This window comes from Myotis brandtii, unplaced genomic scaffold, assembly GCF_000412655.1.
Source record: "Myotis brandtii unplaced genomic scaffold, ASM41265v1 scaffold454, whole genome shotgun sequence".
NCBI classification, from domain to species: domain Eukaryota; kingdom Metazoa; phylum Chordata; class Mammalia; order Chiroptera; family Vespertilionidae; genus Myotis; species Myotis brandtii.
Genome location: NW_005367354.1, coordinates 1,789,253 through 1,813,307, shown reverse-complemented (window position 1 = coordinate 1,813,307; position 24,055 = coordinate 1,789,253). Strand labels below are relative to the sequence as shown.

At 53.8% G+C, this 24,055-nt stretch overlaps 1 protein-coding gene across 1 annotated transcript in view; it reads right to left on the bottom strand.

The window, feature by feature from the left end:
* OTOF (otoferlin) overlaps positions 1 to 24,055 on the bottom strand; it is a 68,066-nt gene that overhangs the window by 25,726 nt on the left and 18,285 nt on the right. Inside the window, exons 4-12 of the mRNA XM_014546615.1 lie at positions 22,816 to 22,915; positions 22,077 to 22,258; positions 19,317 to 19,361; positions 15,125 to 15,198; positions 13,369 to 13,495; positions 12,350 to 12,404; positions 6,922 to 7,053; positions 2,407 to 2,469; positions 1,892 to 1,976 (exon numbers count right to left, since the gene is read on the bottom strand). Of these exons, the coding sequence (XP_014402101.1) occupies positions 1,892 to 1,976; positions 2,407 to 2,469; positions 6,922 to 7,053; positions 12,350 to 12,404; positions 13,369 to 13,495; positions 15,125 to 15,198; positions 19,317 to 19,361; positions 22,077 to 22,258; positions 22,816 to 22,915 (863 nt within the window). The remainder of the gene's footprint in view (positions 1 to 1,891; positions 1,977 to 2,406; positions 2,470 to 6,921; positions 7,054 to 12,349; positions 12,405 to 13,368; positions 13,496 to 15,124; positions 15,199 to 19,316; positions 19,362 to 22,076; positions 22,259 to 22,815; positions 22,916 to 24,055) is intronic.

Here is a 24,055-nt window from a genome sequence, read left to right as displayed (position 1 = left end):
CCAGTGCTCAGGGTAAGACCACAGACCTTAGCATGGCCTGTGGGGCCTCTGGATACAGCTCTTCCTACTCACTCTGCTCGTCCCACCCCATCCCTGTGCTCCTGCGAGGCAAAGCTGCTGACCCCTCTGAATAATTCACTCGCTATTTCACACCTTCATGCCGTTGTGGCTGCTGGCCTTTGAGCTTGGGATGACCTCATCCCTGCTCTCCCTCTGCCCCAACCATTCTCCTCCCTGTTTAAACGTCTACTTCATTTGCGTAAGCGTCTCCTCTTCCATGCAGCCTTCCCTGACTTCCTGGGAATTGCTAAACCTGACCCTTTTGGTGTTCTTGCTGTTCCATAAGCACTCCTGTCTCATGGACAAGTGATTAACTACTTATTGTCTGTCCAATTTCAGACGGAAAGCCTCCTAAAGACAGGGTAGTGTCACCCCAATCACCCCAGGACCTGGGACAGTGTGGAGACCGGGACAGTGTGGAGGAAAGGACAGGTATCAGGGGAAGAGGCCATTCCAGGATGGGTCACTGATCGGCTGCCTCCTGCACGCCCCCTACTGGGGATTGAGCCCACAACCTGGGCATGTGCCCTGACTGGAAATTGAACCGTGATCTCCTGGGTCATAGGTCAATGCTCAACCACTGAGCTACTCCATCAGGGCTTAAGCTTCACTTTAAAGTTGATTGCGAGCAGAGGGAAGCCCTGGCCTTGCTGCCTGAAAGGCTCGGGACTTCCCTCTTCCCCTCTCTCCCCTTCACCTTCTACCACAGCTCAGACCCGTCCCTAACAAGGCGCATGTCCCCCTGTCTGAGTCACAGCCATGATGTGTACCAGCCAAGAGTCTATTAGGTTGAACCATAAAAAAGCTCCAATTTGTTCAACGTAATAGTTGAGTGGCACCTTCAAACCGCTTAACTTCTCTTGGCTGCTTTGATCTCGCCTGGAAATGGGAAGGACGGCTGGTGCCTACCTCCCTGTTCTGTGAGGGTCCAATGTGACAGCCTGGCTGACATGGTACTGCCACTGTCAAAAGGTCGAATGGCGTCGTGACTGCACCTTGAGTGGCGGGTTCCCTTCAGGGCTAGGGGAGCCCCGTGCCAGGCTGTCCGCCCATAGATCCACCTGGCCAGGTGGTGGGCTTTGAGGACAGTGGGGCTCAGCGGGGGCTCAGGAGTCACACAGCCCAGTGTCACCCCAGACCAGCTGGGAGACTGGGAAAGCCCTGGCCCTTCCCAGAGCCCCAGGCCCCTCCACTGTAGAAGGGGTGATGCCACGCATCCCAGCAGAGGGGCAGTCTGCAGCTCTGGGGCTCCCCAGGGTGCCAGCAGACTGGTGCATATAAGGCGGAGCACCCATCACTCCGCATCCCTGATGGCTGTGTGTGCTCACGGCCCCACCGGGACCGCCGGGGTGTGGCTGTGCTTACTTATGTGTGCGTATGTGTGTGGGGTGTGTATACATGAGCCCGGGACCGCCGGGGTGGGGCTGTGCTTACTTATGTTGGCGTATGTGTGGGGGGTGTGTATACATGAGCCCGGGACCGCCGGGGTGGGGCTGTGCTTACTTATGTTGGCGTATGTGTGGGGGGTGTGTATACATGAGCCCGGGACCGCCGGGGTGGGGCTGTGCTTACTTATGTCTGCGTATGTGTGTGGTGTGTGTATACATGAGCCAGGGACCGCCGGGGTGTGGCTGTGCTTACTTATGTGTGCGTATGTGTGTGGTGTGTGTATACATGAGCCAGGGACCGCCGGGGTGTGGCTGTGCTTACTTATGTGTGCGTATGTGTGTGGTGTGTGTATACATGAGCCAGGGACCGCCGGGGTGGGTCACTGAGAACCCACGCTCCCTGAGCCGTGTGCACCGATGCTGGTCCGGCCGCAGCTACTCACCGGGCTGGGAGTACACGGTTCCCACATCCATTTTGAAGGACCCCACCAGGGTGCCGCTGCGCAGCAGGTTCTTGGAGTGAATCACCTTCCGGGCAGAACCACCAGCCACCAGTCAGGCTGGGCGGGGCTGAGGCTTTCGAGGGGCAGGAGCGGGGTGGGGTGACTGATGGTGGCACCACCTCAGTCTTTCTGGGGACCCAAGCCTCTGGGTGAAGCAGGAGAGCGTTTGGCCGGGCACGGGGGTGGGGGGCTCGCCGAAGCTCAGAGCAGCCCCCCTGCCCTGGCCTGTTTTGGCTGGTTGCCAGTACAGGTGAGTAGGTTGTGCACTGCGCTGCCACCCAGCTATGCGGCGAGAGGGGCTCAAACCCAGCCTGCGCCCCGCTTGCCCAGCTGTGTGTCGGGGTTCAGGGCTGCCCTTTTGTGGCTGGTTTTCCCCGAGGGGCGCCCTTTCTAAGTTTGCACGAAGGTGCAGTGTGAGCCGAAGGCCTGCCTGCCAGGGGCTGCTCCCCACTCACCGAGATCTTGATGATCTTGTCGAACATGACGTCAGGAGAGACGTGGAAGTCGAAGACGAAGTACTGGAGGGGGGAAGGACCCAGGCTGCTGTCACCGGGTGGGCAGCAGCTAACACCCGGGGGCAGTGCTGGGCCCCTCCCTCCTGGCAGTGCCTGTCTGCACCCTGGCCATTTCCCCTGAGCCCCCAAGTTCAGGTGAGCAGCAGTGGCAGCCACTGGTCCTCCCTGACCCGGGGCGGGTAGGAGGCTGGGCCCCAACATGAGGGCCATACCCCAACCCCTAGGCAGGGCCAGTGCCACCTAGTGTGGGAGAGGGAGGGAGGGGGGCAGTCGATGGAGCAGCCCTGGGCTGGGGGCCGCGAGACTGGGTTTCTAGCCCCTGTTTAGCCCCTTTCTAGCTGTGTGGCCTTGAGCAACATTTTCTGGACCTCAGTTTCCTGAGCTGAACAAGGAGGACAATGACCCCCTCCTTAGAGACGTGTTGGGACTGTACGATACGTTGTGGTTATATGAGCTACATAGGCATCGCCATTCAGCCATTGGAGATGCAGCCCATTTCGGAGATGTTAAAATGGAAAACAGGGGAGCTTTGGAACCGATGAATCTGGGGTATGAAGGCACGTAAACCGCTGGGAATGGCAAATGCTGTGGGCGTGGACTGTCCTCTCAAGTTGGGAGCTGCCCCTCCCAGGGGCGGTGCCCACCCATCTCTCTGGCCTTGGTGGGCAGGCGCAGGGAATGAGGGTGTGGGGAGGAGCGGAGGACCCCCGCTTTCGTGAACTTGTGGGCAGAAGGATGAAATGTTGCCCATGTATTCAGGGGGAAGATCTCAGGAGGCTCTGCTCTTGGCTGTGGGTGAAGGTATGGCTGCGGAGACAGACGGACAGACCGAGCTTTGACTGTTGGACCCATCGCTGCTTCTTCTGAGCCTCAGTTTATCCCTCTGTGATGTGGGGAGAATGATTCAGGGCTGTCATGTTGACCTGCCAGGGACATCATTCACAGGGGCGGGGGGAGCAGGTGTGTGGTGTTGAAGTCTCAATGAGACGACCTCTGTCACGCAGGGGTGCCCATGGTCAGCGCCCAACAAGCACCAGCTGCTAGCATGGCAGCAATGCGTCAGGTGGGGGACGGAAGCTCTGGAGAGACGGTGGGGAGCCAGACACGCAGATGGCAACTGACGCCTTGGGGCGGGGGGAGGTGCCCGGGGAGTGTGTTGGAGGGAAGCAGGCCCGGGGCAGGGCTCCAGGAGGCATTGCATTTCAGCCGTGGGCAGAGCCAGTGAGGCCAAGAAAGGCGGGGAGGGAGGAGCTGGCAGAAGAGGGCCCCAGAGGGCCCCAGGGGAGGGACCGGCAAGCGGATGAAAGGAGCCGGCCAGTCAGGGAGAGGGGGTGGATGTCGCACTGAGGGACAGCCGGTCCTTGGTGCAGTTAAAGATGGGCAGTTTCAGTGAAGTCATGGAACAGAAACGATGGTAGAGATTGAGGCGTGAGTGGGAGGTGAGAAAGTAGAGACAACTCACGTGGTCAGACTGTGAAGGGGAGGGGAGAGGTGGTCACTAAGGAGATATGTGGGCTTGAGGAAAGGCATAGCTAGATGGCTGGATAGTTGGATAGATCGATAGGAGATAGACAGACAGATGTGTAGTTCCTGTCGTTGAGCATACATGATTTCTGGTAGCTGTAGCTAGAATATGTGAGAGTAGAATACCTTATAGGCAAAGGTGGAGCCAAAAGGGACGTAAAGGCAGAGTGGGCAGTGTTGAGTGAATGCCATAATGCCAGATTCGTTGGGATGCAGCAAGAGAAAGATCCAGGGCAAAGGGGAGAGGTGGTTCAGGCAGAAGGAAGATGCCGGTGGCCAGGACCAGATGCATCCACAGAGAAGGGGTCTTGGCCTGTCAGGTAGTTCTGGGAGGGCAGGTCCTGAGCCTTCCTGCACACAAAGACGGGTCCAGAGCCAGGCAGTCGGGCCAAGGCCAGCCAGGTGCCTGAGAGCTGTGCCAGCCCCAGGAGAGCGAGCTGGCTGAGCACAGCCAGGCTTTTGCCCTCTCGGAGAGGTCTGTGGTCACATTCCTTGCACTTCCTGAGCATATTTTCTTTTTGTAACCGTTTAGAAATCTGCTAAGTCATGTCGATGGTTCTCACCTCTCTCTCTTGTGATTACTGGAGCCAAAGGAAGGTTCTCCTTAACTAAGAATTAGCCAGAAGCAGTACACCTCTGGGACCAGGAGGGTATTTTTCAACAAAGAGGAATGTGGTTGGGAGGAATCATGGGAAGATAGTTTAGGGTGGTGCTTCTTAATGGGGGTGGGGGTGGGGGGAGCACATGCTGAGACTCCCAGGGGACATTTGGCAATATCGAAACATTTTTGGTTGCTACGACTGGATAGGGGATCGCTATTGGCATCTACTGGGTCGAAGCCAGTGATGCTGCTTAACATCCTACAATGCACAGGACTGTCCCTTACACCAAAAGTTACCCGCCCCAAATCACCATAGTGCTGGGCTGGAGAGACACTGCTTTAGAGGAAACAGAAACGGCGTAAATCAGAGCTACTTGGGTTTGTGAAAAAGAACAAAACTGTGACCAAGAACAAAGTTAAGATCCGCTTGAGTGAAATGCATAGTCTTAGTGGATATAAATATGGAGTTTAGAAAGTGGTTTCGAGGCTGAAACTGGGAGGTGGCCCGTTGGGGCAGAAACTGTTGACTTTACAGTCCCCGTGTTGGCAGACATGGGCCCGGTCCACAGCAGATGCTCAGCAGATGTTTGTTTCTTCCTTTGGGTGAGTATCCATTCAGCAAAGTGTTCCCAAACCCCTCCAGGTACATGCCAGGCTCTGGGCTGGGCCACACGATGCAGGAGACTGAGAGGGAGCCTCCAGTCCACCAGGGAGACAGAGACACGAAGGACCAACCACAATTCAGGGACATTACTGTCACACAGAGAGAGGTGCACTGACCTCTGACCCAGAGAGTGCAGGGAAGGCTGCTCAGTGGCAAGGGCATTTGAGCTGGGCCCTGTAGGGTGAGTAGGAGTTTGCTGGGGAACCACAGAGTAGGGAGAGCAACTGTTTCCTTGGGAAGGAAGAAGCCATTTGAATGAAACATGAGGTGCGTTGGGCTGGTGCAAGGTGATGCGGCTTTGCCCCTATCAAATAACCGTGGAAGGCCAAGGGAACCTGTCTCCATGTCTGTCAGGGGAAAGTAAGCCGTTATCTAGGCTGAAGGCTTTTCCAGTCAGGGATGAGTCCTGACGTAAGGTGGGGGGTTCCTGATGTTCTAGCCCTTGTGGGCCTGCGGGAAACCAGCTGTGAGAACAGGGTCTGTCTGTGGTCACACAGGAGACTTTGGCCAGGCCCTACCCTAGACAGAGCCCCTACGAAGGGCACAAGTGTGCCCAGGTTTTCTAACGGAAGATGCAGGGCTTGGTGCTCCCATAGTCCCCAAGAGATGCCCTCCCCCTAGTTACAGAAGGCCCCCTCAGCCCTCACCACTCCTCAGGACAGACCCTGGGACACAGGGCACAGATGCCTTATTTGGGCCAATCTGGTGCCCCTCTGGAACCACAGGGAAAAGCAGACTAGATGCCCCCTCCAGCAAAGGGAGGGCCAGGGACCAAAGATGATTAAGATGGGTTCACCCCTGGAGCCCAGAGTCAAGGTGGTGGGTCTGGGGTGGCCATCCAAGGTGGCAGAGAGAGTGCTGGGCTGAGGCTGGACAGGCTGGGCCCGTTTCCATCCATAGAACTCTCTAATCTCAGCATGATGGGGAGACCGAACTAGAGGTCTCTGAGGTCCTTTGACCTTGATGTGGCCTCAAATGGCTGCAAAGAACAGGAGTGGGCACCTGGCTTTCTCTCTCTCTCACCCCAAGACTCCAGGCCAGGGCTCTGGAAGGAGCCCCACAGCGGTGCAGGCAGCACAAAGGCAGCCTCACAGGAGGGTGAGCAGGCAGAGCCCAACCCTGGCGCTTAGCACCTGGGCAAGTTCTTTCTCCAGGACCCTCAATGCCCCAGTGTAAAACGGGGTTCATGGTGACAGCCTCTGGCCGTTGTGCGAGTCAGAAGAGATGACACACCTAAAGCATTCAGAAGAGTGCCTGGCACACAGCAAGCGCTCATTAACGCACCAGTGCCACCACGGGCAGGGCCTGGAATGGGGACACTGCCCCAGGGCTCTGTCCTGGGAAGGTTGGGGCCAGGCCTTAGGGCGTGAGATTCACAGAGACACTCACTGCTGAGGGCTGCACGGGAGTGCCTGGGGGGTGCTCCTTTCAAAGGTGACTCCGGCCAGACCAGAGTCAGGCTGGGATCTAGATTGGGGTTCACAGACTCTAGACGGCAGGTCAGTGTTCTAGTGGTAGGAACAGGGTAGGTCAAGGTCACCCCTGCTGGTAGCCCTTTGTGCCTCTTGACTCCCAGATGCTCCTCTTGGGCCCAGGTCGGGGTAGGGCCCAGCCTCCTGACGCATTTGGGAGGCCCCTTTCCCGACGTGGGGCCACGGGCACTGACCTCATTGTAGTAGGGGCAGTTAGTGGACTCCTTCATAGACGTGTACTTCTTGTCGTCGCCCACCTCCACGCACACCACGGGGTCCATGTTCAGGCCCACCAGCTGCCGAGCCTCGATCACCGTGATGCTGACCTGCAGGCAGGAGAGAGGGAGGCCAGAGGGGAAGATGTGTGAGCCCTGGAGCTGGTTCAGCCAGAATAAAGGCAGCCTTCAGTTAAATGGTTGGTCTCCCAAGAAGACAGGGTCTGTCTGATGCTCACGGTTGTCTCAGTCGACTCTCTTGAACTTGCATTTTAACAAAATGGGCTTTGCTGAGCTAGAATTAGCATTTCCTTCAGCACATTTCTTCTAGTGAAACTGTACAGGTTGCTTTTCATGCTTCTCCTCTTGGAGATCTGGTATTTTAATTGCTGTGCTTTGATGCAACTTCTAAATATGATTTCACTCAAGAGAATCATTTTCCCTTTTCATAAAAAAGAATAATCACAGCAATTATCATCCACCGTGTCCACGAGAGTCTTATAAATACGCTAAAGGCCAAGAAAATTTTACACATCAAAACGAAAGATGTTCAGAAAAATAGAAACTCCGATGCCAATGAGAATGTTGCTAGGAAAGTATACAGAACTGGAACATTTACTAATTGAAGTAGCACTTGAACTATGAACTCAAGCATTTCTGTTTGGAATTGGAAGTACCAAGGGAATGGAGCTCAGAATCTGGAGCGTTGAAGAAGTTCAGTAATCACCATTTCTTAAGGGAGCTCAAAAGGAAATAGAGCTAATTAACTCAGAGTTTACTGTGAAGAGAGTAAATAGACATTAGAAGTCCTTCTAGAATATTCTTTGCACAGTAGTTTATAGAGTTTTGACCCCGATGAAACTTTTTATACCAAATATGTATTTTTAAATCTCATAATTTTCCCACAATTAACCCATCTCCTCCCTTCCATTAAAAAAAAAAAAAACCCAACCAAACAACAACAAAAACAGGACCTGAGGTAACCCAGGACTAGGAAGAGACAGACACAGATTTGGCATAATAAGGTACTAAAGACATGCCATCAGGAGATTAACCTTCCCAATATGAGCAGTTGGTCCGTTTTTATGATTTTCAAACAGAGGCCCGGCCATGATAACAGCCTTTTTCAGGACCCAGCGTTTCCACTTTCCTCCACTGAGCAGAGCCCATGATGGCAGACAGCCCTGGCTGGCAGCTCTGACACACAGGAGGTCAGAAGTGGAGAGAGGCGGAGGGCAGAGGGTCGAATGAAGTAAAAGGGAGAAGAGAGGCTCAGGGTACTCTTTGCTGGCTGAGTGGTGGCCCCAGGGGGAACCCTGACAACGCACAGTTGAGGCCACTGCATGGTGCTGGTGTAGCCTCTTACGGTGCTGTTTTAAAAGCAGCATATATTTAAATATTTATGCTCTGGGAATGCCACCCTGCTGCTCCTGCCCCAAGTGGCGCTCTGTGGAGAGGAATGCATCACTGGGACTTGAAATTTAAAACAAAACAAAACACACAAAACACGAGGGAGGGGATTGGCCATCCTTCCCTCCCATTAATTGATGATTATAAAATAATCATCAGCAGAGGACTTTATTTTTCCTGGATGGAAGGTGAAGGGGCAAATAGAGCCACAATGGGTCCGACTGACAGCCGATCAAGAAGCACTTTTCGTAATTGACTATTCCACCTTCTCCTTCCAAGATAAGACACATAATCCCTAGGTGGCTGCATAAAGCCATCGCAAGGAACAATGCTAAATGTAAATCTATACCTTTGTCTTGGGAGAACCCAAGAGTCATAGTGCTTCCTGACCTGCTTCTGAGCGATCTGATCATGCTGTAAGAACACTAGCTGGGAGCTGGAGATGAGAGGAGATGCCCCTTTAGCACTTTCTTCTAAATATCCTTTACCTTCCTGCAACTCCTGGTGGCAGAGATGTGACATGACCAGATCTGCATTTTGAGAAGATGGTAGAGGATGCAGTGGAGGAGGTAATCTGAGGGTGGGGAGACCCGAGAAGAAGTGGGTGCAATACTGCAGTCAAGGCTGGGGTCTAGGGTCAGTGGGAGGAAGATGACAGAGAGGTGGAAACTGGAGAGATGTTTGGAGGTGAAAATGTATAAGGTCTTGGTGCTGGGAAGAGAGAATATTGAACTTGCATATTGAGGGAATAGACTCAAGACTTCATCATCCGCCAGGAACATCTCTGCCAAGGGCTGACCTTTGCTCACTCTGATGGGAAACTGCATATTCACGAGGAAGAGACTGTGGCTTCTCACTTTTGAGATGTCAATAACCATAACAGGGTTTGCACATTACGTACATCCTAAACAGAGGGAATAGGGGGTAGGAGTATGCCATGGTCTTTTCACTGTTCTGAGGCCGCAGGATCCTTCCTGAATCTGAGTTCAGCTAAGTCCCTCTCCTGTCACCAACTGGCTGTGCTTTCTTGTGGAGAGCAGCTACAGTGTTTGGCCAGGTTCAAGCCTCGGACTAATGAGGGCACAGTCCTCTCATGGCCACGTGCAAGTCCCAGCTTGGAGGGCAGAGCCCTCCCAGCACAATTATAGCCAACAGCTGTAGTTGTGAGCTTGAACCTATGGTCCGAACACATGGCCCCACGTGCCTGAGTGATGTGGGCTTGATAGAGTTCAGGTGCACGCAGTTGAGTAGCTTGGAACAGTGTAAACATCTTGACCACGCCCTTACTTTGCCTTGTGGAATCTGCTATAAAATAAAGACACGGCTTGCAGGCGTCGTCGCTGTCTCTCCATCAGAGAAGCAGCGTCCTGCCGAGACCCAGCTTTCATTCTCTTGTCTGTCTGTTCTCAATCCTTCGCCGCCCCCTCTCAGGTTCACCCTTGGCCGTGCTGGCGCGGCACACTTTCTGAGGCCTTTCTAACTCAGCAAAGCCAAGTTCTCCAAGACAGTAAAGTTCCTTCTGGCAGGTTTCTTGCTTTCTATGTTGTATTTACTGGAAACAAGAATAATTCCACATCTGCATCCTCCACGCTCTCTCTCTAAGTGTGCTAACACTTGCAGTTGAGACGTGAATGAACCTGTCAGGAAATCCCGAGTTACCAGGTTAATGACAACTGTTCTGTTCCATTCAGATTGTGTGCAAAGTGTTTGGAGGGAGAGTGTCTGCTTAGTTAACAAAAGCCTCTGGCAGGAAGCAGTTTGAAAGAGCTTTGGAGAACAAGCAGCAGGCAGCAAGCGGAAGCTGACCAGGGAGCAGAGGGAGCGACTGTCCAAAGGGCTAGAGAGAAATGAGTCGTTCTCGCTGCTGCAGTCAGACACCCTCAGGTTTGAACCCTGGATCTAGCTCTGAGTGACTGTGACCTGGTCAAGCTCCTTACCTTCTCTGGCTCTCAATGTCTCAACTATGACACGTAGTAATACCTATATTTGGAGGGTTCTAAGAATGACATTAACTTAAATGGAAAACACATATACAGCTCCTGACCTAGTATCTAGCATATGGTAAACCTTCAGAAAATACAGTTCCATTAAGAGCAACGACTCCATTTTCTGTGTGCCCTTACCTGGCAGGCTGGTGACGCTGTGGAGGCAACAATATCTGACTACGGGGTCTTTGTTCTTTGGAATTTTCCTGTTCTCAGCACACAGAGGAGTCAAGCCCTGAGCCCAGTCCCCTGGAAAAGCCCTCAGAAGTCTTAAAACACTCTATGCTTGGATTTTTGCAGAGAGGTGAGGGGTGACATACCCGAACCTTTAAGAAGCCCAGTGGCTTGAGGTTTTCTAAAACCACAGGGGCAGGGCCATTTGACACTGTCTGGGGCTATTTTTCCACCTGAACAGATGGTCAGGGACTGAAGTGAGGATGAAGGGAAACAAGGTGTGTCTGGAGAAAACATGAACAGATGTATTTGATACAAGAAAGGTGCCATCTACTACATGACATCATCACCTGAGCGAGATGAGGTGGGGCTGTCTTTGAGGTGGTGTGCAAGGGCTCTGGGAATTGGGCATAAAAGATAAGCTCTAACCTGGGAGAGGGGACTCACACTGATTCTGGGGTCTGGCGCTGGTACCTAGGCCAGGTGAGGTCTCCTGAAGGCTCTGTCCCCTCTCACCAGTCAGCATACCCACTCAATGCTAGGAATACCCAGCAGTCTCCTGACCTATAGCTGGGTCTCCTTAGCCCCCACGGGGAAGTTTAAGCAGTGGGTGGTCGCTTGGCCCTTCCTGCTTTCAGTTTATAAATAGGCACTAGGTGCTTCTGGCTTGTACAGTAGCCTATTGTGAGGTGTGTTGATGTAATTCAGCCTCTCAGGCTCTGAGCAACTCTGGGAAAAGAGACAAAATTGAGGGTGTGGTCCTGCCAAGCTGAGGATCAGGTCTGTGAGAACCCTAATCAGAGTACGCCAGATGATCAAGGCCAATTTGCCATCATACGCATACGTGCAGGCGAGGATGTAACCTGTTTGTTAATGTAGCATGAGTGTCACGAATTGGCACAAGGCCTCTTCTGTTTGAGCGTGTATCCCTGATTGGCACGAGGCCGCCTCCGTTTGCATGTGTATCACTGATTGGCACGAGGCCTCCTCTGTTTGAGTGTGTATATAAGTTACCACTGACCAGGCAGGGGACTGGGCTACTTTGAAGAACTACTTTGTCAGGTGGCTCCTGTAGCAGCAATGGCCACTCGATCTACAACAAAGTCTCTCCTGTATGTGCCTACAGCTTCTCGTGTCTTCTCTGTCTAATGCCCGGCGTCGGCGGAGCTGTGCTCCCATAACGTTCCAGGCTGGGAGGGCCGCACTGCTGTCCAGCTACCCCGATGGCCTTGTCCCAGCAGCGACCGGTCTGCATTGTGGCCACAGTAATCTTACAGCTGTAGATCTCTCCCTGTCTCAGCCATTTTGTCTCCAGTTTTAGGAACATACAAAAAAATTAAGTGTTAATTTCAGAGACTACAGAGGAGCAAAAACAAGAAAAAACACCCACTCTCACTATCTATAGATAAACAGGGCTGACATTACTTACAGCATTAAAATAATACAACAATTTTAAAAAATGCACTGAAGAAATCTTTCTTCAGAGGCTCGATTGTTGGGATTTTTTTTTTGAAGGGAGGGGGTGCCCCTTGGTCTCTACGGTTCCTCCAGGTCCCTCTTACTGTATGAAGTCCAGTTCTGGACACGGAATCCTGGGAGGGCTTTGAGCAGCACAAACAGAGTTTTCAAGCTCCCCTTTGGGTTTGTACCTCTCTTTTTGTGCCGCTTCTCTGTGTGCCTCCTAGGGACAAGCTTACTTGGGGGATTTATATCTGGCTGAGGTTGTCCATGACCCCCAGATCCCTGCCTCCACAGAGTCTGTAATGCACATCTAGCCCACATCCCTACCCTCCCGAGCAGAGTCTGAAAGGCTTGAGGACTCTAGTTGGCCCACCCACCTGGTAATCCATGGGCCGCCCGGCACTTGGCTCCATCTTAATGTCTGGCTTGGATCTGAGGAGGAGAACGTACAGTCAGGCCTGGTGTAAGGGGGTTGCTTGCAGGGGAGGAGGAGGGCCCTCCCTGGCCGTAGTTAGATTTTGGAGAAGGGCGGAAGGACAGAACTGTGGTCTTCAAACACCCAGGACTGTCAAACAGAATGGGGAGTAGCTGTTTTCAGAGGCCCCAACAGAGAGGACTAAGCAATAGCATAATTAACAGGGAGGCAGGCATCAGAACAGCAGGTTCAAATACGGGCTGGATGGCTCTGTGATTTCCCTGGGCCTGGAGGTATTCGGTGCCTTGGGAACAGGCCCACAGCTGCTGCACTCTGCCTTTGCAGGGAGAGTGTGGAGAGCGGCTACAGTGTTTGGACAGGTTCAAGCCTCGGACTAATGAGAGGGCACAGTCCTCTCATGGCCACGTGCAAGTCCCAGCTTGGAGGGCAGAGCCCTCCCGGCACAGTTACAGCCAACAGCTGTAGTTGTGAGCTTGAACCTATGGTCCGAACACTTGGCCCCACGTGTCTGAGTGACGTGGGCTCGATAGAGTTCAGGTGCATGCAGTTGAGTAGCTTGGAACAGTGTAAACATCTTGACCACGCCCTTACTTTGCCTCGTGGAATCTGCTATAAAATAAAGACACGGGTTGTAGTCCGTGGCGCTGTCGCTAGCTCTCTCCATCACAGAGGACAGCGTCCCACCCAGACCCAGCTTTTATTCTCTTGTCTGTCTTTTTCTCAATCCTTCACCGCCCCCTCTCAGGCTCACCGAACCTGGCTGAGCTGGTTCGGCACATAAGGCACCCAGCGTGGGGCTGAGTATGCCACGGCTGTGCCGACTTGCCGCAGGAGAGCTGAGAGAGACAGCCAGGAGAAGAAGAAAGGGGCAGGTTCAGATGAACCCAAATTCTAACATTCCTGCCTGATTGGGGTGGGGGTAGGGGGGGCAATTGGGAATGTGGGGCTCTGCACACTCACCGCTTGTTGGAGACATTGGTGGTGAGAGCTGTCACAGAAGCTAGAGACACGGAGTCTGGGTCCATCCCCTCCGCCAGCCGAATGCCCAGGCGGTCAAGGTCGTCCATCTCCAGCACTGCTGGTTCATCTGGGGAAGAGGAAAGGCTGGTTAGGTGGGCGGGACGGTGGGATAGTGACGGTCTTTCCCCTTTTGCTTTGGCATCAGGGAAGCTAACAGTTAAATTTAAGGTATAACTAGTAGCATCTGCTAAGAATATTATAGCCTGTATATCTACAGAGTTTCCTACCTCATCTTGATCTTTTATATCTGGTTTTAATTATATCTGGTTTTGCTTTTTTAAAAATTGATTTTAATTATATCTGGCTTTGCTTTTTAAAATTTTAATAGAAAGTAACTCTTATTGTATGTTACTTAAGCACTGAGTAGCCTCATGGAAGAGGTAGGAAATAAAAGACATATACCTATATACCACTCGTAACAATAGCTACCATTTATTGAGTGGCTACCATGTGCCAGGCACTTTATACACATATCTCTAGTCCTCATAGCCATGCCCCCCAACATGGGCACTATTCTCATGTCACACATGGGGAAACTGAGGCTTAGGAAGCAACTTATCCATGTAAAATAGCTGATGGAATTCAGAACCTAACCCTGTACTAATGTGTATTAATCCAATGAGACACAGAAATGATGATTCTAAGAAGCCACTCAAGGGTCGTTGGTTTGGGCCTCAGCCAGCAGCTGTGTCCTCTCCACAGCTGGAATTGGCAAGGGGGCAAGAGGAGGGGAGAGGGATTCTGGGGCCAGTGGGCCACATAGTGGACACGGGGAGTGCAGCCAGGCACCCCGAGGACCTGGGTGAGACAGCTACACACATCGTTGTCCACTCCCTTCCTCCGTTTTCTGCCCGTCCTCCTCTTAAACAACTGTCTCACCCCCTCCCAGCCTGCTGCTCCAGGGGGGCCAGTGCCATCGGCCACTCCAGCCTCCGGGGCCCACCCTGCCTCTCTGCCCAAGGCCTTCCCTGCAGCCCCGTGAGAGGGAAAAGGCAGGATCTGGGCAAACATTCTCGAGTCAGGTTTTGCCCCAGAAATAAGGAGTTGGCCTAACAACGCCTGTTTTTTGTTATCCCTACTCTGACTACAAATCTCTAGGCTTCTCGATGGAGGAAGCAGAATGGGGCAGAGGGCGGGAGGAGCCGTTCATAAACAGGCCCCTGGGCAGGGGGCTCCGCTCGGCTCTAGCCTAGAGTCCCAGTGGTTCTCAACCGTCCTAATGCCGCGACCCTTTAATACAGTTCCTCATGTTGTGGTGACCCCCAACCATAAAATTATTTTTGTTGCTACTTCATAACTGTCATTTTGCTACTGTTATGAATCGTAATGTAAATATCTGATATGCAGGATGTATTTTCATAGTTACAAATTGAACATAATTAAAGCGTAGTGATTAATCACAAAAACAGTATATAATTATATGTGTTTTCCGATGGTCTTAGGCGACCCCTGTGAAAGGGTCGTTCGACCCCCAGGTTGAGAACCAACAGAGATGCGGTTCCATCCTCAGCCCTCACAGCGACCCCTGCCTGAGGGCCACGGTCAGGGCCTGGCTCCCCCGCCAGCCAATGGGAGGCCAGGCCCCGCCCACGTGGCTCCTCCGGCCAATCACAAGAGATCCTGACTGCAGAGAGGCGGGGTTTGGTCTCAGGTGCGTAGAGATGGCTAGACCAAGGGCAGGTGCACGCGTTTGTACCTTGTCTTTGGGTTTCCTCCTTGTGGAGCCGGTTCTTCCCGAGCTTCATGGCGGAGAACACGCTCCTCCCGGTTCTGTGAGAGGAGCCGCCAGAATGAGGAGGTGGAGGGAGATGGATGCAAGGAGGAAGACACACAAACAGAAGAGCAAAACCCGAGCGAAAACGCGAGGGAAAGGACACCCAAACCCCAGCCCCTCACCTACTGGTACCGAGATAAACTGGAAGCCAAGAGGGGGGATTCGGGCAGAGGAAACCCCACCCCTTCCCTTGCCCAGGCCTTCACACCCTGAGGAACAGGTGGGGAGCCAGCGACCAGAGAAGGTGGCCTGCGGTTGGCAGGCACCGCTTAATTGGAGCCCCTCGGGATCCTGGGCTGATCTCAGCCCTTCTCAGTCCAGTCTTAGAGCTCCAAGCTCCGCCAGTGCCCCAAGCTGCTCTTCTATGTCCCCCCCTCCCCCCCGAATGGATGGAAAGCAAGCCAGCCAACCCGACACAAAGCATCAGAACAGAAGTCAGGAACAGGACTCAGAGGGGCAGAGGCCGAGGTGCTGGGAGATGTGGTTGAAACTAGCTGCCCACTTCTCAGATGGCCCTGGTGCTCAAAGCCAGCCCCGTCTTTCCCGACCTCCCTGTTCCCTGGGATCCTCCTTGGTCCCCAGTGAAAAGGAGGAAATAGGCTCTTTCCCATCTATCTTTGGTGCTGGCTTTAAAAAGGCCCCTTCGGTCTGCCCCCTCTCACTATGGGATCTCCCCCTCCACCAGTCCCCAGGAACATATGGCAGACTCCATAGTTCCTACCTCTTCCTCTGGCTTGGTGTGGCCTTGTGCCCTCAGGTGAAAGGCCCTGCCGTCGGGGGGGCTGAGGGAAGGGGCAGGGGTCCTCACTGTCCCTTCTGTGCTATCCCCGCAGCCGAGCCTGTGATCCCTGGTGCCAGGAGGGACCAGGAGTAGGTTCAGCATGGGATAAAGTGCAGTATTCCATTACCCCATTAATATTGCATTAGTTGGACACCTGACTCCGTCCACTTCCCATTGCCCCTCCTCCTGGGTGTGGCCCTGTCCTGTAGGCCCACGTGGGGTGAGGGGCAGGCGCCAACCCTAAACTCACCTATAGCTGAGCCACCCATCATGGGCCATGCATCTCCCTGTGGAGGCTTCACTATGGTTCTCAGGACCGCTGTTCTTTTTCTTTTCTTTTAAAAAATTTCTTCACTTCGTATCTTTTACAAGGACATTTGTTATTGGATTTAGGGCCCACCTGGATAATCCAATATGATATCCTCATCTCAAGATCTTTAATTGCATCTGCAAAGATTCCTTTTCCAAATAAGGTGATATTCACAGCTTCCAGGAATTAGTACACAGACATACCTTTGTTTTTGTGGCTACCATTCAGCCCACTACATTTTTCTTATATAGATGTAGCTTCCTAAGGTTCCGGGATGGGTTAGCTCAGTTAATAAACCCAGAAATGTTTTCCCAATAGTTAGTTATTCCATAGGCATATTACTTATCCAAGGCCTGTGCTCGTTATGCTAGTTAACGTGAGTTGGGCGAAACCATTCTGTCCTGGTGGAGGTGGCCTAGAAACCTCAAGCCTCTCTACTCAGGATTGGAGAGCCAATCTCATCCCTCAAACCTGGCCCGGTCCTAGCCCCAGGCCTTTCCTTTCCTCTTCATCTGCCGGGCAAGACATGGACAGGTGTGTGTCTGTCTCCCAAAGAGGGCGCATCCAAAACCACCCCTTTCATGTGGCACCAGCTCACAGTTTAGGAAGCACCTGGCATGTTCATGGTTTCCTACAAAGGCATCAGGCAGGTGAAAGGAGGCTGGGGCTGACTGATCCGCCTGCTCTCTCCAGCATCATGCTTTCCGGGGTGTAATAATGGGAGGAGAGGGGGCGGAAGGTGCTCTCAAGCAGGAAAATAGATGCCTTTGGAGTCTATCACAGTGCCAGGTAATGGGAAGCAGCAGGCTTGCTACCCTTGGCAAAGGGCAAAGGTTCTAATTGAAATAAATGTTAATCAGTGAAATTTGAAGATTATCCAAGTGGATTAAAGATTTGTACTTTTTAAAAATCTAATCGTTTAATTAGGTCACTGGTGGCTGAGGTTTTTAAAACTAAAATTCTGCATTGGTCTAGGGCCGTGGTCGGCAAACTGCGGCTCGCGAGCCACACGCGGCTCTTTGGCCCCTTGAGTGTGGCTCTTCCTAAGCCTTAGGAGTACCCTAATTAAGTTAATAACAATGTACCTACCTATATAGTTTAAGTTTAAAAAATTTGGCTCTCAAAGGAAATTTCAATCGTTGTACTGTTGATATTTGGCTCTGTTGACTAATGAGTTTGCCGACCACTGGTCTAGGGGGTTCTTTAATTACTAAAGATGTAATGTGAGAAAGCCAATAATCAACTTGGTGAAAAATTATTTTGCAACCAAGTGGTTCTTTTATTCATGGCTGCATGAAAGTAGGAGAAACAGGGCTGGGGTGGTGGGCCTCTAGGATCCACTGAGGATTTATGATCACATGTGGGCTTCCCCCTCCTGGACTCGTCAAAGTCAGAATGCTATGCACCTACAGGCTAGACCATGACTTCTCTCTAGAGAGAAGATTTTGAAGTTAGTTCACTCAAACTCTTTCTGCATCTACAGCCCTGATGATTTCTTTGCTGGTTCCATGGCTCAGATCTAGAAGGATGTCATTGTGGTTGGTGATGCACTGGGGGCCCTGAGGAGACCTTGGTGTTCATGTCTGGGAACGCTGGCCACACTAAAGGTAGCGATCCAGTTGGGTCTCTATTATTCTGGAGGTTGTGACTTAGACGGCCTTCAATGGGACTGTCTGGTCCCATTAGCTCAGGCCTTAGGAGAAGCAAAATGCTGCGGCATAGAAGCAGAGTGTGGGGTCTTCTCTGGATCACTTACTAGTAAAGAAGCAAAATGCTGCGGCATAGAAGCAGAGTGTGGGGGTCTTCTCTGGATCACTTCCATGTCCACTTGGGGAACTGTTCTCCACGTGCTGCTTTGTGGGTTTCTCTCTCTTACTGTCCACGCTCCAGCACCGGTAATGTCATCACTGCAGCTCTTACAGTCATCTTTCAGGGTGTGTCGAATTTCAGTTAGTTTTGAATGTCTTCCCACATCCGGGCAGGACAGGTTGGCCCTTCATACAGGAACCTGTCGCCAAACTGGCCTGTTGGCTCATGTGCCCTTGCCGTATGGCAGGCCAAGCGGCCCTTGTGCGCTTACCCCCATGTTTGCCAGGGGACCTGGCTCCTCAGCTCTCCCCTATGACCCACCCCCTTGCAAGGCCCGAGCAAAGAACATCATGGAAACAGATTTCCCATCTCCCCAAACCAGACTCTCCCAGAATTTCACATACTCACAGGGAGAAGAGTGTCTCCATGGCTCTATTCTTAAATTTTCTTTACTGCAACTTTCACCTATTTCCACTGATTTCTCCCCAGTGGAGATAGAAATGAACAGCGTTGCCACACAATAACTGTCCAGAGCTTTCAAACCAGTTCCCACACTTTTGCTTCTTTAGGCTAAAGAGTTTCAACTTGTTTAATCTCCTCTTAGGAATCCCATTTTCCTATCCTTTTAATCAACCTAAGGCTCGACACATGAAGTTAGAATAGTAAACGCCAGCTTACTTTACCTCATATGTTAATTGGAAATGGCAAGAGATTAGAATAGAGCAGTGCTAAGGAACCAGCCTTTACAGTGGACCTACTGTGTGCTCGTACTGTGAGACACCCCTTAGTTAGGCTTCCTTGGCCTCCAGGACTTCATGTCCATCCGCCCAGCCCTGCCTTGCTTCTGAAGGTGGTCATTGGCTTCTTGAGCCTCCCCAACTCCTTTGACTTCACACCCTCCCACACAGGGACACCTAAGGCCTGACTCAGTGGTGGGAGCTGAACAGGGAAGTGGAAGCAGAATCAAGACACTGAAAGGAGGGAGGAGGGAATGGAAATCAGAAGGCCCGGCCACTGCCCAACCCACCCTTATACCTCCCTGTCCCTCACTCCCATGGTCAAGTGGCGAGACCGCCCTCTCCCTGCCATCCCCTGGTGCTGACTCCGCCAGGACAGCCCATGACTAAGCCTCCGACATGGGCCGTCCCAACATCCGCACCCTGTGGTGAGGACCCTTCGAGCCCTTGGGCTCCGCCCTGGCCTGGGACACCTACTTGTGCTCGCCATCTCTGCCTCCCTTGGTCTTCTCTTTGCCTTTGCTGAGTAGGGAGAAGAAATGAGGAGACAAGGGGACGTGTGTGAGAGGGCGCGGGCCAGAGCACTGCAGACTGAGCCCCTGGCCCTGCTGACCCCCATGCTCCCCACTGGCCTCTTGTCCCACAGTCCCCTCGCCCCACAGCCTCTCACTTCAGCACACCTGAGCCTGTAGGGCAGGGATCCCATAGGGCTGGGGAGAGAGGGACCTGGAGCGCTGATGAGGGCAGAGGCCTCAGGGTATCAGCTAATTTCCTCCCCCCCAAGGACTAGTGATTTCTAAATGTGGGTCCCAGGTGATTCAGGGAACTCAGTTAGGGGAGCCTGGCCACCCTCCAGGCCTGAGCCATCCTACTCCTCCCCTAATCCCTTCCAGTGGAGTGGGGTCCTTCCAGGCCCTGAGGGCCTCTCAGAAGACAGGTGGGCAGAAGGAGGCAGCACCATGGAGGGCAGGAGGGCCAGTAGGTGGAGAAAGAGAAGGAGAGAGTCTAGAGTCCAGGGAATCCAAGGAAAGCCCCAAGTCTCTAGGGCGACTGTGAAACAAAAGCCGGCTCCTTTCCTCGTTCTTTTTATGATGTGGCTCCTAGTGCAGCTCACTGGCCTCACACAGAGGGAGAATGTGTGCATGTGAGTGCGTGCAAACACATGCGCACTTGTGTGTGCATTCGCACATGTGTGCTGAGTATCTCTTTGGAGATTGAGGCGAATACACACTGACATGCAAGGGCCTGGAGCCCCGGTTTTGTGCATCCGAGAGCAGAGTGCCCCTGGGCTTGGTGACTCATCCCCTCTCTGCAGTACTGACTGCTGGGATTGGGGGAGGTGCAGAGGACCCTGTGAGTAAGGGGACCCGCTGGCCAGGGTGCTGTGAAGCTCCAGCTATGGGCCGTGTTTGTGTGAGAGCCCTTGGTGTGGAGTGGGGTGACCAGAGTTGAGAAGAAGCTCCATCCACACCCTGGCCCACCCTTGTAGGCCTGAGAGAGGGACTGCTCAGCACTGTGTGAGCCACAGCCGCCCAGGTGGGCAGCCCTCTCGACTGTCCAGAGGCCCCAGAGAGCTGCTTCCCATGGCCACTGCCCCAGGATCCAGAGTATCCCTGGGTCCCTCAGGATCTCGGAGTTGGATGGGAGCCAGGATGCTCCCCCCGTTCCCGGTACTGACCCAGAGGGGCTAGTGGCTTCCCCAAAGTCACTCAGCTAGTTAGTGGCAGTCAGGCAGGATGGGACTCCAACTGAGCTCTTCTGATTATTCAGAGTTAGTGCTTCTTTTCTTGCAGTTGGTGGCCCTTTCATGGCTTCCAATCTTGTCCCCAGAAAGCCCTTTCTCAGCCCACCTGCCATCTCAGACAGCCCCCTGCCAACACTTTCCTACAAGGGACAGAGGATGGGGACCCGCCTCCCTGGCTCCCCACCAGGTCTCGGCTTCTCCTCTCACCATTTCCCGCCAGATTCCTGACCCTTTGATCGTCCAGCTGCCAAGAACCTGCCTGTCACCAGCCCTTACACGGGGCAGCACTTGGCACCCCAGTTACAACCTGTCCCGCAGTCATTTCTTTGGCTCTCCCAACCGCAGTCAGGGAGGCATCTCATTTGTCCTGGCCCCCGTTTTACAGGAAGAGGGTCTGTGACTGGCCAAGGGCCACAAGGCTGGTAGGAGGCAGAGCTGGAGAACTCAGACCTGGACCTCCCCAGGCCGATCTGCAGGCTCTTCCCACCCCACCCAGCCTGGAGTCCAAGGAGGGCAGGCCCCAAGCTGGCCTGGGTGATGCCGCCCCGGCACAGCTGCCTGAAGGCAAAGGTCCAGCCGCATTTGTCACGGGCGGGCGTGGTTCCGTTGACCTTATTACTATGACCCCCAGGAGGTTCCCAGGGGTTCCTAAGCTCGTATCGGTGTGTGTGTCTGTGGTTGTGTGTGTGTGTGTGTGGGGGGGGGCGTTCAAGTGCAAAGAAGAAAAACATACTTGTCCGATAAAAGTATCAAATTCAGTTCCATTAATGTGTGTTTTTTCCGGAACAGGGACTGAATACATTTACTTGGAAAGGAAAGGGTGGAAGGAGATTGGAGGAGATGATTGCAATGGGAGGGAAGCATCTCCTCTCAAAACCCACCCATCCCTCCATGCGCCCTCCACTTACCTGCATTTCACACATCATCGCCGGTGACCTAGGAGCCTCTGGACAATGTTTTACCTGCCCAGATTCTGCCTGTCTGGGCTCTAAGCGTAGTACAATTGTGCTCCACCCCGCCCCCCCTTTTTTGGTAAAAATCGTGCATTTGGGAAGCACAGGCCTGGACACAGCTTCCTGTCAGCAGGAAGTTTGCAGGCATGAATTCTGGACACCAAGGGTGCTGGGCTGTGTTCTCAACAGAAGAGAAGAGAGGCTGGGTCCCAATCGGGACCTCCGCTTCACTCTGGCAGGAAGAGGCCACCTTGCTGGGCTGTCACTGGCCGGGGCGGAGGCCAGGCGGCCTTGAACAGAGAGACCAGGCCTCCCCGCTCTCTGAGGGGGCAGGAGCCACCCTACTGCTCCGCTGTGAGTTCTGGAATAGGGGCCTGGGGTGGGGATGCTGCAGCAACACCTTTCTCCCTCTGCTATGCCTTTTGAGCACCTCAGCCTGTTCCCTGGGCTCAGTCAGGCCTACGGGGGCCTCCTGGGGGCCTAGGCATCCACTCTGTGTCTTGGGGGGCAAGTGGGCAGCCAGCGGTCCCAGCCTGTTACCTCCGGAAGCTCTTCTCGCCCGGTGGCCGGGAGCTGAGGCGGGAGCCGGGGAGCAGCCCATCCGTCTCCTGGCTGTCCTTCTCTTCCTCCTGAAGGGACTCGTCTCCCAGGAAGTCCCCGTCATCCCAGGAGCCCACGGTGCCATCTGTGTCCTGATACCGGACCTCCACGCACAGGCTGGTCTGGAGGGAGAGAGAGGGCTGGTGAGCAGCGCGGACGGCAGCAGCAACCATAATCCCACACACGTGGCTGCTTTGTGATGTTTGCAAAGCGCTTTCCCACGCTTAGCTCAGTGGAGGAAGGCAAGCTGGGTGCCATCCTTCTCCATCTCCCATTTTGCAGATGGGAAAACAGAGGCTCAGAAAGATGGACATTCACAGTCAGCCAACCTAATAGGCTCCAGCTCTTGGCTCTATTCCTCCCGGTGCCCAAGGTCAGGGCCTGCCCTGGCGAGTTGAGCTTGGATTGGGGGTGGACTCCCTGAGCCCACTGTGCACATAGTCAAGAGCATCATCCAGTGTCCCAGGGAGTAGGTCACCCTCTGGTCCTCCGAACCAGGGCTGCCTGGAGGGATGAGGGTGGCCTCCCTGAAATCGGCTGACCTGAGTCACCTCCTCCCGTCTCACTCCATCCATGAGGACGCCCCACCCCGAGCCACTCTGTGTGTGTGGGGAGGAGGTGAACAGGCCCTCGGTGACCCCGCAGTGGGCAAGTCCAGGTGCTCTCTGGGGCCACCCACCTTGATGATAGCGTTGTTGTCATCAATCAGCGTGTCGGTCACCTCCACATGGTTCTCCTCTACCACCTTCTGCAGCACCATGCGGAAGGTCCCGATGAGCCTGTGGACACAGGGGGCATGGGCTTCAGGGGGAGAGGCCAGAGTGAGGAGGGACATCCCCAGAGGCTGTGAGGGGCAGGGAAGGGGAGAGCGGGCTGGAGAGCGGGAGGGCTTGTTCAGGCCGGGGCTGTGGAGGGTGGTCCCACAGCCAGGGTGGCATGGCCAGGAGGGCATGTGACCCCCGACAACTGTGTGTGGTGTATGTGTGAGACCCATTTTCCCGGGAGTGCTCGAGGGCAGTGAGCACCCAGGGGGATGTTCACAGACCAAGGAGACAGGGTGGAACGGTGCAGCCTTCTGTTCTCTGGGTACGTGGACTCGGGGTTCTGCTGAGCCCCTGCAGAGCAGCGTCCAGATGCCCAGCGCAGAGGCTGCTGGGGAAGGACTGGATCCATGAGCAGCTCCTCCACGTTCAGCCTCCCTAACCGTGACCCTGGCTCATGCATCCCTGTTTGTCAGTGTGATGCCCACCGGTGGCCATGCTGCAAGCTCCTCGAGGGTGAGGACCATGCGACGGCGGGATCCCCACACTCCCAGGGAGAGGCAGCCAGCGCTGTGAGCAGCACAGTCTTGGAGTCGGAGGCTTTTGACGGATTGGAAGCCCAGCTCTGACACTCACGGGCAAGTTGCCTGCTTCCCAGGCAGTTTACTTGGGCCCTCAGTCCCAGAGGCTTGCACCCAGCACATCTGAGGTGTCCTTTATAGGACCAACTGAGACCCTCTGTGCCAAGCCCTCATCAGAGCTCGGAGCACACAGCGCTCAGAAAGCAGCCTGGTGGTAGAGGGGTGCGGGGTTGGGGTGGGGTGTGTTCCTGTGAGTGTCTCCAGGACAGGGTTGGGTCCCTGTTTCAGCCTCTATTTGGCATTTCCAGCACATCAGAGATCTCAGCATCTGCTGGCTGCATTAATGAACACAGTGGGTGCCCAATGAATGCTGAGTTGACTCAAACCCCATTCCACCCTGTGGTTTGGAGGTGTTGCTCTGGGAGAAGGCGACTCCGCATGTGGATGAACACATACACAGCCCTTCCTGTTGAGGGACAGACACCGAGGGGGGCATCCACAGTGTGTGAGAGCTGGGGGGCAGGGAGGCTGGGGGCCATCTGGTGCTGCCCTTGGTTTATAGAGGAGGAAGGTGAGG